We start from the raw sequence: 18,048 nt of genomic DNA on the forward strand, positions 1-18,048 counted from the left end.
GGGCATGATTGGAGACAGATGGGGCAGGGTTGAAGACAGATCGAACAGGATCATGGGGCAGGATGGAGACAGATGGGGAAGGATGGTGAGATTATATGGGGCAGAATGGATACTCATGAGGGTGGGATGGGAGAGCATATGGCTGAAGCCAGGAAATAGGCACACGGGGGTCAGGATGGAGGATATTATTACCATACGGGCTAATTAAGGGATATTATTACTGCAGTGATGTATTTCATTTTTTGTGTATACTGTTTTAAATGGGGGGAGGTCCTGTTACTGTGCAGAGCGACACTATGTCACCTTGGGAAAAAATAAGTAATGTGTTCTGCAAGCAGAGCTCTAGATAACTGTGTTATTTCCTGCAGAGATGAGCCCTGGCTGGAAGACGAGATGGCGATCTATGCTGGATGAAAGATGAAAAGCAAGGATGAAGGACTTTACCTAGAGACATCACCGGTGAGTAAGTGTGTTACCTATACACTGCCACTATACACTGTATACTAGGGTGACCGGATCTCATATGAGGGGGGAAAAAATGTCAGAGTCTTGTTCGTCTGGACCCCACAAAACGATTCCCCTTTCCAGATATTGAGATAGCCAAAATTTCAGCTCGATCAAACGACGTTAACCTGTGCCGCTCGTCGCTCAAAGTTTGAAAAAATCCAAATTGAGGTATTTTAAGATTTAGGTATTTTGCATAGTCTGTTAGACTATAAAGAATGTGACAACAACATTGCAGAAATAAGCCCTGACCAAATTTTCGAACCATTTGTGGTATTTGAATGCAGAGTTGGTGGGATTATCGTTTTTTGATCCCACCATTACAGACAATGAAAAGTTGTTAATGGCTAATAAATTGCTCAGTAGCACAGATGAACCATCAGAGCACGCTAACCTACATGAGTTGATAATTTTACATAGTTATCTTATCTATTCTAGAGCTTTTGTTTAAGTAGTTTTTGAAACGTCATAATATAATGCTCGGCTTTTGCTTACAACTTGCAGGACATATTGCTTTTGTTCTTCATCTTTTATCAGAAGGTCGTTAAAGTCGGTTACTTCCTACCTCTTTTAATTTTTCTTTCCTAACTTTTGGATTTACAACCCTAGCGTGCTCTGATGGTTCATCTGTGCTACTGAGCAATTTATTAGCCATTAACAACTTTTCATTGTCTGTAATGGTGGGATCAAAAAACGATAATCCCACTAACTCTGCATTCAAATACCACAAATAGTTCGAAAATTTGGTCAGGGCTAGAGTTGAGCGAAATGGGTCGAAAAAATTCAAAAGTCGCCGACTTTTGGCAAAGTCGGGTTTCATGAAACGAAACCCAACCCTAGGATGAGGTCGGCCACGAGGTCGGCGACTTACGCGCCAAAGTCGCGTTTCAAAAGTTTGTTTTGCGCTCTTTTTCAGCCAATCAGGATCCACGGACACTGTGGGCAACGTGATGACATAGGCAGGGGTCACCACCATCTTTCAGAAGGGCATGCAAGTGATTGGCTTGCTTTGGTGGGCATCACAGGGGGTATAAAAGGGCGTGCACGCCGACCGCCATCTTACTTCTGCCGATCTCAGTATAGGGAGAGGTTGCTGCTGATTCTCTGGGAGAGCGTTAGGCAGGGAAGAAGACAAAAAAACTGCTTCTGCTGCTAGCGATTTGGCCTGCACAACAGACCAGTCACTGTGTGTGCAGTGCAAGGGGAGGCTATATAGTGGTGTATCAGTGGTGTTGGTTGTTGGGCTGCCTTCTAAGGCTTCCTGACATTCCTGCATTGCTGTTTACCCACTGCTCTGCAAACTGCTTTTTTAAAAGCAATCCCAATTTTTTTTTTTGTCCTGCTGAGAAGAAAAAAAAACTGCTTCTGCTGCTAGCAATTTGGCCTGCACAACACACCAGTCACTGTGTGTGCAGTGCAAGGGGAGGCTATATTGTGGTGTATCAGTGGTGTTGGTTGTTGGGCTGCCTTTTAAGGCTTCCTGACAGGCTGGCATTGCTGTTTACCCACTGCTCTGCAAACTGCTTTTTTAAAAGCAATCCAATCTCCCTTATCCTCTAGTCACTTTTGTCACAGCTATGCCATCGAGCCTGTGACATAGCGCTCAGATATCAGTGGGCCTCACACAATCCAAAAGTGTCCAGTATCCACAAGTGTCTGCAGAAATTCAAAATCTCCCTTATCCTCTAGTCACTTTGGTCACAGCTGTGCCATCGAGCCTGTCACATAGCGCTCAGATATTCATTGGGCCTCACACAATCCAAAAGTGTCCAGTGTCCAAAAGTGTGTGCAGAGATTCAAAATCTCCCTTATCCTCTAGTCACTTTGGTCACAGCTGTGCCATCGAGCCTGTCACATAGCGCTCAGATATTCATTTGGCCTCACACAATCCAAAAGTGTCCAGTGTCCAAAAGTGTGTGCAGAGATTCAAAATCTCCCTTATCCTCTAGTCACTTTGGTCACAGCTGTGCCATCGAGCCTGTCACATAGCGCTCAGATATTCATTGGGCCTCACACAATCCAAAAGTGTCCAGTGTCCACAAGTGTCTGCAGAAATTCAAAATCTCCCTTATCCTCTAGTCACTTTGGTCACAGCTGTGCCATCGAGCCTGTCACATAGCGCTCAGATATTCATTGGGCCTCACACAATCCAAAAGTGTCCAGTGTCCAAAAGTGTGTGCAGAAATTCAAAATCTCCCCTGTCCTATAGACACCTTGTACCTTGTTTTACATTACTATATAGTTTGTTGGATTTTGTCTACATTTCTACCAAAAAATGAGGAAGGCTGGTGGAAGAGGCCGTGGAATTGGGCGGGGGTTGGCAGCTGGTAATGATGGTGTTGGTGGTGGATCTGATGGTAGTGGCAAGAGCAAAATAGGACCGAATGCAGGAGGTGCTGAGCCTGCGTCATCGTCTGGCTACATAAGGCCTCGAACGCTTAGTTTTCTAGGAGTTGGCAAACCGCTTTTAAAGCCAGAGCATCAGGAAAAAGTTTTGTCTTACATTGCTGACTCAGCCTCCAGCTCTATCGCCTCCTCTTCTTCAGTTGTAAAAAGTAAATGCACTGAGTCATCATTGGAGGCTCATGTTCATGAACCACACCTTTCCTTGTGTCCTTCACCCCAACCAAGATTGAAGGATGACGCAGGCCATACTACTGATTACTCCATGGAGCTGTTTTCACATACCATGCCTGGATTATCAAGTGAAATGGTGAATTATCCAGGCCAAGATGAATCTGACATGGAGTGCACTGATGCACAGCCGCTGATGGATGATTCTGCCGGTACATTCACTCAGAGCACTACATTGTCCTCGCAGTATACAGAGCCAGATTCTGACCCTGATGAGACTTAGGTGCCCCTTCCCGCACACTATACCACCATACACGGTGACACAGAGGAAGGTGCACATGACATAGAAGAGGAGGTGATGGATGACCCAGTTGTTGACCCAGATTGGCATCCATTGGGGGAAGAGGGTGCTGCTTCCAATAGCTCAGATGAGGAGCATCCACAGCAGACATCGACATCGCAACAGCTGTTATCTGGCAGGCCCGGAGCACTCCAAAGACAGGTTCCAAACATCAAAAGAGTTGCTGGACAGCTTGTCCAGAGGGTCAAAAGATCACAGCGTGCTAGGCCGCAAAATGTCTGCCAAAGTAGGAAGAGTGCAGTGTGGCACTTTTTTGAACAAAATCCTCATGATCAGGCCAAGGTTATCTGTAAGAAGTGCGCAAAGACCTTTAGCCGAGGGAAAAATCTGAAAAATTTGAATACCAGTTGCATGCTTAGACATTTAACCAGCATGCACTTGCAAGCGTGGACACAACACCAAACCTCAAGTGCCACATGTGCAACTGATCACAACGAAGGTAGTCAGCAACGCTACATTGTTTCCCCCACTGTAAGCCCACCGGTTAGCACAGCAGCAAATGTTGAGGTGTCGTTGCAAGGCCACAGCAGTCAGGGAATCCCACTGTTATATCAACGAAAGACTGATTCTAGGCCATCAGAAAGAACACCAACTCCATCACCATCATCAACCCTCTCTCAGTCCACCCTGTCCACCGCTACTTCCACCATATGCAGCTCTCAAGTCCAGCTCAACCTCCCAGACACTATGAGTAGGTCAAGAAAGTACTCAGTCTCTCATCCGCGTACACTGGGTTTGAACGCCCACATTGCCAAACTAATCTCGTTTGAGATGATGCCCTTTCGGTTGGTGGAAAGCACAGCTTTCCGCGAACTCATGGCCTATGCAGTACCACGCTATGACCTACCCAGTTGCCACTTCTTATCTCGCAAAGCCATCCCAGCCCTCCACCATCATGTGAAAGACCGCATTGTCCATGCACTCAAGCAGTCAGTGAGCGGAAAGGTGCACCTCACAACTGATGCATGGTCCAGTCGTCATGGCCAGGGCCGTTACGTGTCCATCACTGCGCACTGGGTTAATGTGGTGGATGCAGGGTCCACAGGGGACAGCGGTGGTGGGACAGTGCTGCCTAGCCCACGTTATAGGAAACAGTTGGCTGTAGGCGTTCGACCCTCCTCCTCCTCCAGAAGCGAAAGCTCGTCCACAGAGCGCAGTCGTACGAGCACTCCATCTGCAGCTGCCACTGTTACACACGATGTGTCCCCCTATCGAGCAGCTAGTGGAAAGCGTCAGCAGGCTGTGTTGCAGATGATGTGTTTGGGCAACAGACACACCGCCGAGGTGCTGACCGAGTACTTTCAGCTACAAACTGAGTCATGGCTGGGCAGTGTACATCTTGAGGCAGGCAAGGTAGTTAGTGATAACGGCCGTAATTTTGTGGCAGCCATAGCCCTTTCAAAACTCAGCCACATACCTTGCTTGGCTCACACCTTGAACCTGGTGGTGCAGTGCTTCCTCAAAAATTATCCGGAGTTAACAGCCCTGCTCCAGAAGGTGCGAAGACTGTGCGCGCACATCCGCCGGTCGCCTGTACACTCCGTTTGTATGCAGAAGCTGCAGCGATTGCTCCACCTTCCCAACCACCGCCTCATTATCAACATTGCAACAAGGTGGAACTCCACCCTGCACATGGTGGAGCGGCTGTGCGAGCAGAGGCAGGCCATAATGCATTTGTGGGAGGATACACGGCCAGGCACTTTGAGAGCAGACATGGAGTTGACAGGTGTGCAGTGGTCGAAGCTGAAAGACCTCTGTAAAGTCCTTCAGTGTTTTGAGGAATGCACACGGCTGGTAAGCGCAGACGACGCCATCCTAAGCATGAGCATCCCACTTATGCGTCTGCTCATGCAAACTTTGACGCACCTTAAGGAGCAGGCGTCTGCAGCCAATGTTGATGAGGAGGAAGAGGAGGAGGGAATCCTTGATGACATTCAGCCATTGTCTGCTCAGGGACCTCTCCTGGACGAGGTGGAGGAAGAAGAGGAGGAGGAGGATGATGATGGGGATGATTACTTAGGGGAGGAGGATGCATCTCGTGGGGCAAGTGAAAATGTTGGCGTGGCAAGGTCTGGTACAGGGTTTGTGCGTGACTGGAGGGATGTGGATTTGCCAGAAAGTGCTCCTCCACACAGCACTCGCAGTGCATCATTGACACCGGGGACATTGGCCCACATGTCAGATCATGCCTTGCAGATCCTAAAAAGGGACCACCGCATTGCCAAAATGATGAACGATGACGACTACTGGTTGGCCAGCATCCTGGATCCACGCTATAAAGGCAAATTACAAAACATCATGCCACAGGAGAACCTTGACCTAATATTGGCTAATAAACAAGCAACTCTGATAAATCGGTTGCTTGAGGCATTCCCAGCACACAGCAGCGGTGTTGGTTCTCACACGAGCCGTACGGGCCAGGGGCAGCTTGGCAGAGGTGTTCGTGGTGCACACAGCAGAAGTGGCGTTGGAGTCAGGGGTTTCATGACAATGTTGTGGACTGATTTTTCAAGTACCGCTCACACAACTGGTAATACTGCATCGATGGAAAGTGACAGGAGACAGCAGTTGTCAACTATGGTTACAAACTACTTTTCCTCCCATATCGATGTTCTCCCACACAGGTCATTCCCCTTTGACTATTGGGCCGCTAATCTGGACACCTGGCCTGAATTGGCCCAATATGCCTTACAGGAGCTCGCTTGCCCAGCTGCAAGTGTGCTATCGGAAAGAGTCTTCAGTGCAGCTGGATCAATCCTGACAGAAAAAAGGACCCGTCTGTCAACCCAAAATGTGGATGATCTAACCTTCATTAAAATGAACCATGCATGGATTTCCAAGGATTTTGTCCCACCTTCCCCTGATGACACATAGGGTGACAGAAAAATGGCTTGCTTTGGTCCACCTCTTCCTGGGACTTCACCTATTTCGCCTTTTGCATCAGCTGAATGTCCAACATCAACATATGCCATTTTCTAAAACTCCCTAACTGTGCTGCCTCCCCCCCATGGCCGGGGTCACCACCTAGCGCACGACACCGTGCGAGTGCCGTTGCCCTGGACAGGTGGGTAGGCCGACTCTTGGGCGCGGGCACTGGCACAGGGTCCCTCTAGTGCAATCAAGTGTCTCTGACGGTGGTGGTGCACACCCACCGTCAGACACACCGCTGTACTATGAGGGGCCCAGTGCCAGTACCGACGCCCACGAGTGGGCCCCCCTTGCTTGGGCAGGGCCCCAGCATTTGCAATCTTTACCTCTCCCTGCTCCTCCGCTGTGTAATCTGGGCCGTCAAATCCATACTGTGCCTGACACCGTCTGAGCCTGCCTCCTGATGTATAGACATATATTTTGAATGTGTACGCTATCCATACATGTTATCCGGGGAAACGGTACCCTTTCTAACCTTTGTGCAATCACATGCAATCCATACTGGGCCTAACACCGTCTGAGCCTGCCTCCTGAGACATATATTTTGAATGTGTACGCCATCCATACATGTTATCCAGGGATACGGTACCCTTTCTAACCTTTGCGCAATCACGTGCAATCCATACTGGGCCTAACACCGTCTGAGCCTGCCTCCTGAGACATATATTTTGAATGTGTACGCTATCCATACATGTTATCCAGGGATACGGTACCCTTTCTAACCTTTGTGCAATCACGTGCAATCCATACTGGGCCTAACACCGTCTGAGCCTGCCTCCTGAGACATATATTTTGAATGTGTACGCTATCCATACATGTTATCCAGGGATACGGTACCCTTTCTAACCTTTGTGCAATCACGTGCAATCCATACTGTGCCTGACACCGTCTGAGCCTGCCTCCTGATGTATAGACATATATTTTGAATGTGTACGCTATCCATACATGTTATCCGGGGATACGGTACCCTTTCTAACCTTTGTGCAATCACGTGCAATCCATACTGGGCCTGACACCGTCTGAGCCTGCCTCCTGATGTATAAACATATATTTTGAATGTGTACGCTATCCATACATGTTTTCTGGGGATACGGTACCCTTTCTCACCTTTGTGCAATCATGTGTAATCCATACTGGGCGTGAGAATGGCTGGCGAGCTGTTAAGCAAGCTACAGCACCTGTGGTTTGCACACGTAAGTTTTTCATTTTTTCAGGAATGACGGTTAGGCCTAATTCCGGAACTGCGGTTGACCTGCACTTACTGGGAAATCATTGTTCGTGGGTAATAATTGTAATCAGTGATCCCCATCACTAACGTTGTTCAGCGGGTTATCTGCACCTGTAAGCAACAAACGCTGGCCTTTTCAGTGTAGCGCACATGCAGCCACGGACATGTAAGGGCATGACACACCAGTTATTGGCCAATCTCATGTGCCAGAGACTCACGTGTCCCTCTAGTAAGCCGGACGGAGTCTCGTTTGTTAACGGAATTAAGCTTGCAATGTGTGCATCTGTTCTGTAGCTGGCATGGTTGAGGTTTCCCAGGTGGAGTCGAGTTTAACCGTAGGCTCCACTCCTGGTGGTGCCCTTCTGGACATTCCTTTAAGGTTCAGCTTTGCAACCATACTGCCCATGTAAAACAAACACTTTGCCTTCATGAACGCTGTTTGGAGGGTCATGACTCGTGGGAATAACGCCGCCCAATCAGTTAACCTGCTAGAGAGATCCTTCGTTGCTCCCAAGCATGACATCACACTCCCTAGGAAGAAGGTAATGCCACTGTGGCGACCGTACTCCTGGGGGCGACACAAGTGCACTGATGCCCAGCCACTGCTCGATGAATCTGCTGGTACATTGACCCAGACCACTACATTCCCCTCGCACGCTACACAGCCTGAATCTGACCCTGATGAAACTCAGGTTACCCTTCCCATATACAGTTCCATCTTACACGGTGACAAAGAGGAAGCTGCAGATGAAAGTGCAGGTTCGGCCCACCCGCCATCAGACACACCACCGTACTATCAGGGGCCCTGTGCCAGTGCCGTCGCCAACGAGTGGGCCCCCCCTGCTTGCCCAGGATCACAGCACTTGCAAAGTTGAAATACTGTGCAGTGAGATGGAAGATGGGGACGACGAGGAGTCTAGACTAGTACAGGGATTCCCTAGCGAGGAGACTTATTTGATTGTTTTCAATGTTGGGACAGCAATTTTTGGGGAGCACTATACTCTGGAGAATGATACTGTAGATGGGGCCCACCATACACTGGAACATTCCAAAGGTGGACATCAGACACTGGAGCAGCATTTACAGGGCCCATTATACACTAGAGCATTAGAAATGGGGCCCATTATGTTTGGAGCATTATTTGGGCCCATAAGACAGTGGAGCTTCATCCATGGGGACCAACATATACTGTAGCATTATGTGGAGCTCATCATATACTGTTTCAAACATTATATGGGACCAATGATTCTGTATGGAGAAATAGATGGGCCTCGTCATGACATGTAAAAAGTGAGGTATTTTTCATTGTACTATACCGCTATTTCTCTGCCGTATCGGAGCATGATGAGTTGTGGTATGTGTTAAAGGGGCGCTCTTTCACTCAGGGCACATGAAAACCTGGAGCCAGCCCTCCCCCCCCACAACTTTAGCCAAATAACCCGCATTTTTCAGTGCGTAACTTGTATTATGAAGTTAATTAAGGTTGACAAGCTTAAGTAAGAAGAATTCATGCTTTTGACATTCAAATGGGCACTGTAGGTGTGTTTCCTGTCCTCCTCTCACTGCCGACTTTTATTCCCCATTGACTTACATTGGGTTTCGTGTTTTGGGACGACCCCGACTTTTCCCTATAATCGGACGATCTTGCTCGACCCGACTTTTGGAAAAGTCGGGTTTCACGAAACGAAACTCGACCCTAAAAAACCAAAAGTCGCTCAACTCTAGTCAGGGCTATTTCTGCAATGTTGTTGTCACATTCTTTATAGTCTAACAGACTATGCAAAATACCTAAATCTTAAAATATCTCAATTTGGATTTTTTCAAACTTTGAGCGACGAGCGGCACGGGTTAATGTCGTTTGATCGAGCTCAAATTTTGGCTATCTCAATATCTGGAAAGGGGAATCGTTTTATGGGGTCCAGACGGACAAAATTCCGACATCGATTTTTTGCGGTCACCCTACTGTATACTATATACAGAGGTCCTGTGTATATTGTCACCAGTGATCACTGTATTACCTGTATATTATATACTGAGCTCCTGTGTATAATGTCATTGATCACTATATTGCCTGTACACAGACACTGCCTACTAAGTACAGATCTCCTGTGTATAATAATACTAATATCACTATAAGTGGCATTTTTTTTATTAATGATCAGTATTGTAGTATTCAGTCACCATGTGGTGATAATATGTGGTCTGGGCATGGTGCAGTGGTATTGGTCCCTTGTATGTGCTATTATTTGGTCACTTTGTGGTGGTAATATGTGGTCTGGTCATGGTGCGGTGGTAATTGTGTCTTGTATGTGATATTGTTCGGGCACTATGGTAGCAATATGTGGTCTGGTCATGTGTGGCAGTATTTGTTCCTTGTATGTTGTGCTATAGGTCACTATGTGGTGGTAATATGTGGTCTGGACATGGTGTAGCAGTATTTATTCCTTGTATGTGATATTATTGGTCACTTTAAAAATTGAAAAATATATAAAAATATACCTAAATTGTATTGCATATTTTAACAAATATTTAATAGGTTACAGTGGAGTAGAACCTGTCCAAAAGTGTCTACCCTGTTAAGGTGGCAGATTAAAAAAATCTTTTGGCCAAAGCAAAAGCTGCCAGTTATATGTGTGATCTGGTGATGGGAACGGTTAATGTGTATTAGGTGAGAAGTGGAGTTTTTCCAAGAGAGAGCGGTGGGACTGTGGACAGTTTGAGGGGTGAAGGCGGGGCTGGGTGGAGCCTGGGCGGAGTCTCAAGGGGGCCCTGAAAATTTTGCCAGTATGGGGCCCCGAAATTCCTAGTGGCAGCCCTGCCAAGGACAACATCTGCAAAGAGTTTTAATGTTCTCCAAGCATTTGCGTGGGTTTCCCCTGGGTTCTCCAGTATCCTTTCACACTCCAAATACATAATGATAGGGAATTTAGATTGTGAGCCCCAATGGGGATAATATCTTTAAAGCTACCACTCCCAATTTCAATGTTCTTCAGCGATGCAGTAGTACTTCGCACTGTGATTTATGCCTTTCTATCCCTATGTGTAATCATGAGCTTTATTTCTCTTACCTCCTATCCCAATGCTGAAAAAATCCTCAGAATGACTGCTGCTTTCACTACTCTCACCTTTTGTAGTCTCTGTGCAAGACTATGTGATAGCTCCAACCCAATATAGCGAAGCCTACATGGCCATACATGACGAAAAAGGTTTAAGCTTTGACTGATACAATAGTCAAAATTGTGACATATGGACCTGGGAATTATTTTTTCTCATCGGCTCAAAACAAATCTCAGTTTGTTCAAATTCACTAAGAAATTTAACTTGAAGACGATTTGCAACAAATAGTTTAGCTTTTCTCTAGTATGCGCATAGTTTGTTACTTAATTAAGCTATGTTCAAGACTAAATACATTTAGCATGTGCAGAATCCGTCACATTCACCTGACATATACCAAAAAAATATCTTATCAAAATGTGGGGCACTGTGTGTTGCTATGCCTGTAAATCTTATTTATGATATGTTTTATGACTATTTTTATCCTACATATATAGTTGTCAGCAGGATTTCAACCCCTCCCCTCATAATTTATTTAATAGTAGATGCACATTCAAAATCAAGACAAACAATACTTTTATCTGGACAGTCTGTTCCAGGATTCTTGAGAAATCAGAATTTTAATTGATATGCAAATGAAGCTGTAGAACTAAAGCTTTGATCACTTAAGGTCTGTTCTTTGCCTAGCACCACTTGATTCTTCTTGACTCCTTTATGTAAAATCATACAACATAGAGACTCTCAGACAAGCAGGATGAGGTAGAGCTGGGTGAGAAATAGAGCTGGAGTGACAGAGGCTCCAGCCTAATTTGCAAATCAATTCAAATTCTGACTTCACAGTAATGGAGTAGCAAACTGGCCATGTACAGGTATTTGAAAGAGCTACATGCGCACATAAAGAGCTTGGGTGGTGAAATCCTGCCAGCAAATTCCATTTAATCTACAAACTCTAGTTTAAGCAAATAAAAATTGTACACCACTGCAGAGGGTAGTATTATCTCTTGTTTCAAATAAATACTATAAACATTCAGTACAATTAATGACTAAGGATCTGTCCTAGTCATGGGATTGATACAAGGTGCTTCACCCTTTTCAGCAGCAATAACATTATTATGGTTATTATAACTCTTTCCTGTAACAAGTCGATCATTGATGATCACAAATAATCTATAGATTCTATTACATTTTTAAGATCTCATTTAACAAGCACACATATTCCACATTCACTTTCCTAAATATAGACACTGACAGTCACCTTGGTTTGCGTTATGGAATTTTAGGAGTAAGGCAAACTGGGAAAAGGAAGAGCGCACAATAGGGCTTTAAGTGTTAAAACAACACAAACCAACATGGATCTGCTCACCTGGTGGTTTTGCAACAAAGCAACATGTAACAAATGCATAGATCAACTGCTGCAATACACAAGTCCAAAGGACTTAGAGAAAGAACATATCCGGATGAAGTGTCACTGGATGTGCTGCTGCTAATAGAATTCCACAAATATTTCCCTTAGATACTTTATTTAAACAGGTTTACAAAGTCAACGCATTTCGAGGTCAACGCAGGACCTCTTCATCAGGACTAAAACCTAGTGGATCCACTAGGTTTTTGTCCTGATGAAGAGGTCCTGCGTTGACCTCGAAAAGCGTTGACTGTGTAAACACTTTGTGACACTTCACCCGGATATGGAATTTTAGGAGCACTCCCTCCATATCGATGTAGGTCCAAGCTGCGTAAATTTTGTTTTATTTGTTTCTATTGACATTGGTGTTATGACGGATACAATTGATCTGTGCAACAAATCTTAACATATTCTGACAGATCCTACTGACTTATAATGAGTTAATCAATATTCTTACTTTTTTTTGATTATGATACCAATGTTTTTAGATAGTAAAAGAAGCCTAATATAATGAGCCCAGATATAAGTCTTACAATAAAAATATTTTTAGGGTGCATGCTTAAGTTGTTTTTACTAACCTTGTATAATAGTGGTAAAAATCCAAGTTTCAGTAAAGCAATAGATGTTTTTTTTGAGATTTGCGTTTCCTGTGTTACTCTTTGTAGGTCTTCTATCATCCCATATTGCACATCTATAATTTCACCCTGAAGAGAAATAAAAGAAATAATGTGTACAGATGGGAAAGATTTGTAATAGCTAGGTATTGATCATAGTGTAAGTACATACAAAAGTAATCTGTGCAGAAAATTTTTTTATACTGATTTTCATTTTTAGACAGCGATTTTACTGCTTTAAAATATGCTTATTAATATTAAACAATGACTGAAAGTAAAATTTTACTGGCAGTTTTTCTTGTTGCATGTTCAGACAGATACGCATGGCTGATGCTCGCTGAGGTGGGATATGAAAGCTGCTCTCACCATTCTAATTTGGAAATAGTACACAGATGGACAGGAAAAGTTATGAAGTACTTCCGAAAACCTTAAAATAATTATCTGAAATATTGAAGCCACTTCTTTTTTTTTTCAAAAGTCTTCCCAATAATATCTCTTTGACTAGGGAGAGAAAAAGGGCATAGTGTTTTGAACATGAAGTAATTGCCTCTCAACTAGAATTGAAACATTATCCCTTTTTTGGGAACTTGGTTTGCCAATCAAAAAAAAGACAATTACAAGACCTTTTCATCCAGCTGTCCATAACGTATATGCTTTTTAAAAAGACAAAACAGGAATTTGGCTTTCAAAATGAAGAAACCATGACTTGTCACCAAGCCCTTTAAAGCCTCATTTTAGGAGCTGTTTCACATTTGTGTACCCTCAGGAAAGTACATTTTCCAATAGCAGTTTTAATTTCTTGCAATATGAAACACAGTGGGCAGCCAGAAAATGCGTGGTTCCTGTGGATGCACAATTTCTGAGGCAGGAGCATAAAGCTTTCTTCACATGTCAGTTTTTTAAAAAACGCAAATACGAAACACCCATTGTATTAACCCCCTTACTACCAAGGGTGGTTTGCACGTTAACTCCCTGGCCAATTTTTACAATTCTGACCACTGTCCTTTTATGAGGCCATAACTTTGGAATGCTTCCATGGATCCCGGTGATTCTGACATTGTTTTCTCGTGACATATTGTATTTCATGTCAGTGGTAAAATTTCATTCATATATCTTGCGTTTATTTGTGAAAAAAATGGAAATTTGGCAAAAATTTTGAACATTTCGCAGTTTTCCACCTTTAAATTTTTATGCCCTTAAATCACAGAGATATGGCACACAAAAAACTTAATAAGTAACATTTCCCACATATTTACTTTACATCAGCACAATTTTGGAACCAAAATTGTTTTTTGTTAGGAAGTTATAAGGGTTAAAAGTTGACCAGCGATTTCTCATTTTTGCAGCACCATTTTATTTTTACGGACCACATCACATTTGAAGCCACTTTGAGGGGTCTATATAATAGAAAATACCCAAAAGTGACACCATTATAAAAACTGCACCCCTTAAGGTGCTCAAAACCACATTCAAGGCGTTTATTAACCCTTCAAGTGCTTCACAGGAATTTTTTGAGTATTTAAAAAAAAATAAACATTTAACTTTTTTTTCACAAAAAAATACTTCAGGTTCAATTTTTTTTATTTTACCAAGGGTAACAGGAGAAATTGGACTGCAAAATTTATTGTCCAATTTGTCCTGAGTACGCTGATACCTTATATGTGGAGGGGAACCACTGTTTCGGCGCATGGCAGAGCTCAGAAGGGAAGGAGTGCCGTTTGACTTTTACAATGCAAAATTGGCTGGAATTCAGATCGGATGCCATGTCACGTTTGGAGAGCCCCTGATGTACCTAAACAGTGGAAACTCCCCACAAGTGACCCCATTTTGGAAACCAGACCCCCCAAGGAACTTATCTAGATATGTGGTGAGAACTTTGAACCCACAAGGGCTTCACAGAAGTTTATAATGTACAGCGGTACAATTAAAAAATCATATTTTTTCCACAAGATGATCTTTTCACCCCCAATTTTTATTTTCCCAAGGCTAACAGGACCCTAAAAGTTATTGTGCAATTTGTCCTGAATACGCTGATACCCCATATGTGGGGGTAGACCACTATTTGGGTGCATGGCAGAGCTCGGAAGGGAAGCAGCGCCATTTGACGATTTTGGCTGGAATTGAGATCGGACACCATGTCGCGTTTGGAAAGCCCCTGATGTACCAAAACAGTGGAATCCCCCCACAAATGACACCATTTTGAAAACTAGACCCCCCAAGGAACTTATCTAGATGTGTGGTGAGCACTTTGAATCCCCAAGGGGAAGTTTTCATGTCTGGGCGTTATAAACAGAAGTTTATAACGCCCAGACGTGAAAAAAAAAATCATTTTTTTCCACAAAAATGATATTTTTGCCCCCAATTTTGCCCCCAATTTTTTATTTTCCTAAGGGCAACAGGAGAAAATGGACCCCAAAAGTTGTTTTGCAAATTGTCCTGAGTAGGCTGATACCCCGTATGTGGGGGTAAAAACACTGTTTGGGCGCATGGCAGAGCTTGGAAGGGAAGGACCACCATTTGACTTTTTCAACGCAGAATTGGCTGGAATTGAGATCAGACGCCATGTTGCGTTTGGAGAGCACCTGATGTGCGCAAATAATGGAAACCCCCAATTCTAATTCCAACCATAGCCCCAACACACCCCTAACCGTAACCCTAATGGGAAAATGGAAATAAATACATTTTTTAAATTTTATTATTTTTCCCTAACTAAGGGGGTGATAACGGGGGGTTTGATTTACTATTTATGGCAGTTTTTATGTTTGGCAGCTGTCGCACGCTAAAAGACACTTTTTATTGTAAAAATAGTTTTTGCATCACCACATATTGAGAGCTATAATTTGTCCATATTTTGACCCACCGAGTCATGCAAGGTCTTATTTTTTGCGGGACGAGTTGACGTTTTTATTGGTACCATTTTCGGCACGTGAAATTTTTTGATCGCTTTTTTTTTTTTTGGGACGCAGAATTTACAAAAACCAGCGTTTCATGAATTTCTTTTGGTTGTGCGTTTACGCCGTTCCGCGTGCGATAAAATTGATAAAGCAGTTTTCTTCTTCGGGTCAGTACTGTTACAGCAATACCTCATTTATGTCTTTTTATATGTTTTGGCGCTTTTTTGCAATGAAAACAATTTTATATAAAAAATAAATATTTTTGCATCACTTTATTCTGCAAGCTATAACTTTTTTATTTTTTCACTGATGATGCTGTGTGGAAGCCCGTTTTTTGCGGGACAAGATGACGTTTTCAGCGGTACCATGGATATTTATATGCGTCTTTTTGATCGCGCGTTATTGCACTTTTTGTTCGGCGGTATGATAATAAATCATTATTTTTTGCTTCGTTTTTTATTTTTATTTTTTAAGGGGTTCGCTTAAGGGGTTAACTAATGGGTCACTTTTATAGGGCGGGTCGTTATGGACGCGGTGATACCAAATATGTGTACTTTTTTTTTTTTTTTTATTTCCAAAAAATGAATGTATTGGGGAATATTTTTTTTTTCCTGAATTTATTTAGCGATTTTTTTTATTATTATTTTTACACTTTTTTTTTTTTTTTTACTTTATTACAATGTCCCAGAGGGGACATAACTGTCCTGTGACAGATCGCTGATCTGTCACATCACAGATCGCTGTGACAGATCAGCAATCTTTCACAGGCAGTGTGCAGGTTTCCTCCTTGCCTGCGCTTTGCAGGCACTGAGGAAGCCAGCTTCCTGCAGGCCCCCGGAGGTCCCCGCTGCCATATTGGATCCGGGGACCTGCAGGAAAGGAGACCCCCACAGCAGCGCTGCACATTGCGCTGCTGTGGGGGGCTCAGGGAAGCACGGAGGGAGCCCCCTCCATGCCGATGCTTCCCTTTAACCCCCGGTACACCGCGATCGTGTTTGATCGCGGTGTACAAGGGGTTAACGTGTCGGTGGCGGTCCATGACTGCCCCTGACACATTGTGCCGGGAGTCAGCTATGATAATTAGCTCACACCCGGCCGCGATCAGCGACGCTCACCATGTGGGCGCCGCTGATCGCTATGACGTAATATTCCGTCCATGGTAATTAGGGCCCAGGGCACATGGACAGAATATTACATCCAATGAAGGAAAGGGGTTAAATGGTGGTGTGCACATGTCAGGTTTTTCAAACTGACCATGTGTCAGTGTGAAAAACATGCAGTCATGTCATTTTTTCATGCAGCATTGACAAAATGTTGTCAGTATGACATGTACCAGCGCCTGGGAAAAGCAGTACAATTAGCACTGTTCCCAGTTGCAGAGTGCTAAATGCAGCTGTCATCATTATTGCCAAGTCTCCCTGCATTCATGGATATCAGGCAACATTGATGGGAGTTGCAGTCAGCATGCACTGTTTGTGTAGTGTGTACTAAATAAATAATTCAATAAAAAAGGTCCCCCTTAAGTTTTGTAACCAGCTGCATAAAAGATGACTGCCGGGGGCTTGAAGTTAGTGCTTTGCTTCTTCACAATCTATAATTTCACTTTTTTGGGGGTTCGCATCAGTTCATGCAAAGAACATGCATACAGCTGTGAACATTTGGTTCTCTTTTTTATTGTGAAGCAAACAACTAACAGGATAAAATAACTAAAAACTTAAGTTTGCATAACTAATCACCCATAAAATTAGTGTTTTGTAGAGCCTCTTTTTGAGGCAATTACAACTGCAACTCACTTTGGATAAGTCTCTATGAGCTTTCCACATCTTTCCATTGGGATATTTGCCATTCCTCATGGCAAAACTGCTCCAGCTCCATATAATTAGATCGTTTTCTCTGGTGTACACTACAGCAATCTTCAAGTTTGACCACAGATTCTCAATTGGATTATGGTGTGGGCTTTGACTAAGCCACTCCAAAACATTTACACATTTCCCTTTAAACCACTGGAGTGTTGCTTTAGCATCATGCTAGTCTCAAATCACTGACAGACTGAAACAGGTTTTGCTCAAGAATATCCCTGTATTTGGCACTATGCATATTCTTCTCGACTTGGATCATTTTCTCTGTACCTGCTGATGAAAAATATCCACACAGATTCATTCGGCCACCACCATGTTTCCTTGTGGGGATGTTGTTCTTGGGGTGATGAGCTGTGTTGGTTTGGCGCCAGACATAGCATTTACCTTGGTGGCCAAATACTTCAATTTTGGTCTCATCTGACCACAGCACTTTCCTTCATACATTTGGAGCACCTCCCACATGTCTTTTGGCAAACTCAAAATGAGCCTTACAATTGTTGTGTGTAAATACAGGCTTTTTTTCTGCCCACTCTTCCTTAAAGGCCACACTTATGGAGTGTACGACCTCTTGTGGTCGTAAGGACAGATACTCCAGTCTCTGCTTGGGAACTCAGCAGCTCCTTCAGAGTT

The 18,048-nt window shown here is 43.8% G+C and overlaps 1 protein-coding gene across 10 annotated transcripts in view; it reads right to left on the reverse strand.

Annotated features, from left to right (window-relative positions):
* The window catches only part of NAALADL2 (N-acetylated alpha-linked acidic dipeptidase like 2), a 1,451,400-nt gene that overhangs the window by 685,230 nt on the left and 748,122 nt on the right, over positions 1–18,048 (reverse strand). For all 10 annotated transcript variants that reach the window (XM_073578823.1, XM_073578822.1, XM_073578821.1 and 7 more), the window contains one exon: positions 12,630–12,755. In XM_073578823.1, coding sequence (XP_073434924.1) covers positions 12,630–12,755 — 126 coding nt within the window. The remainder of the gene's footprint in view (positions 1–12,629; positions 12,756–18,048) is intronic.

This window comes from Dendrobates tinctorius, unplaced genomic scaffold (assembly GCF_039654945.1).
Source record: "Dendrobates tinctorius isolate UK_male_01 unplaced genomic scaffold, ASM3965494v1 ptg000060l, whole genome shotgun sequence".
In the NCBI taxonomy this organism is placed as follows: Eukaryota; Metazoa; Chordata; class Amphibia; order Anura; family Dendrobatidae; genus Dendrobates; species Dendrobates tinctorius.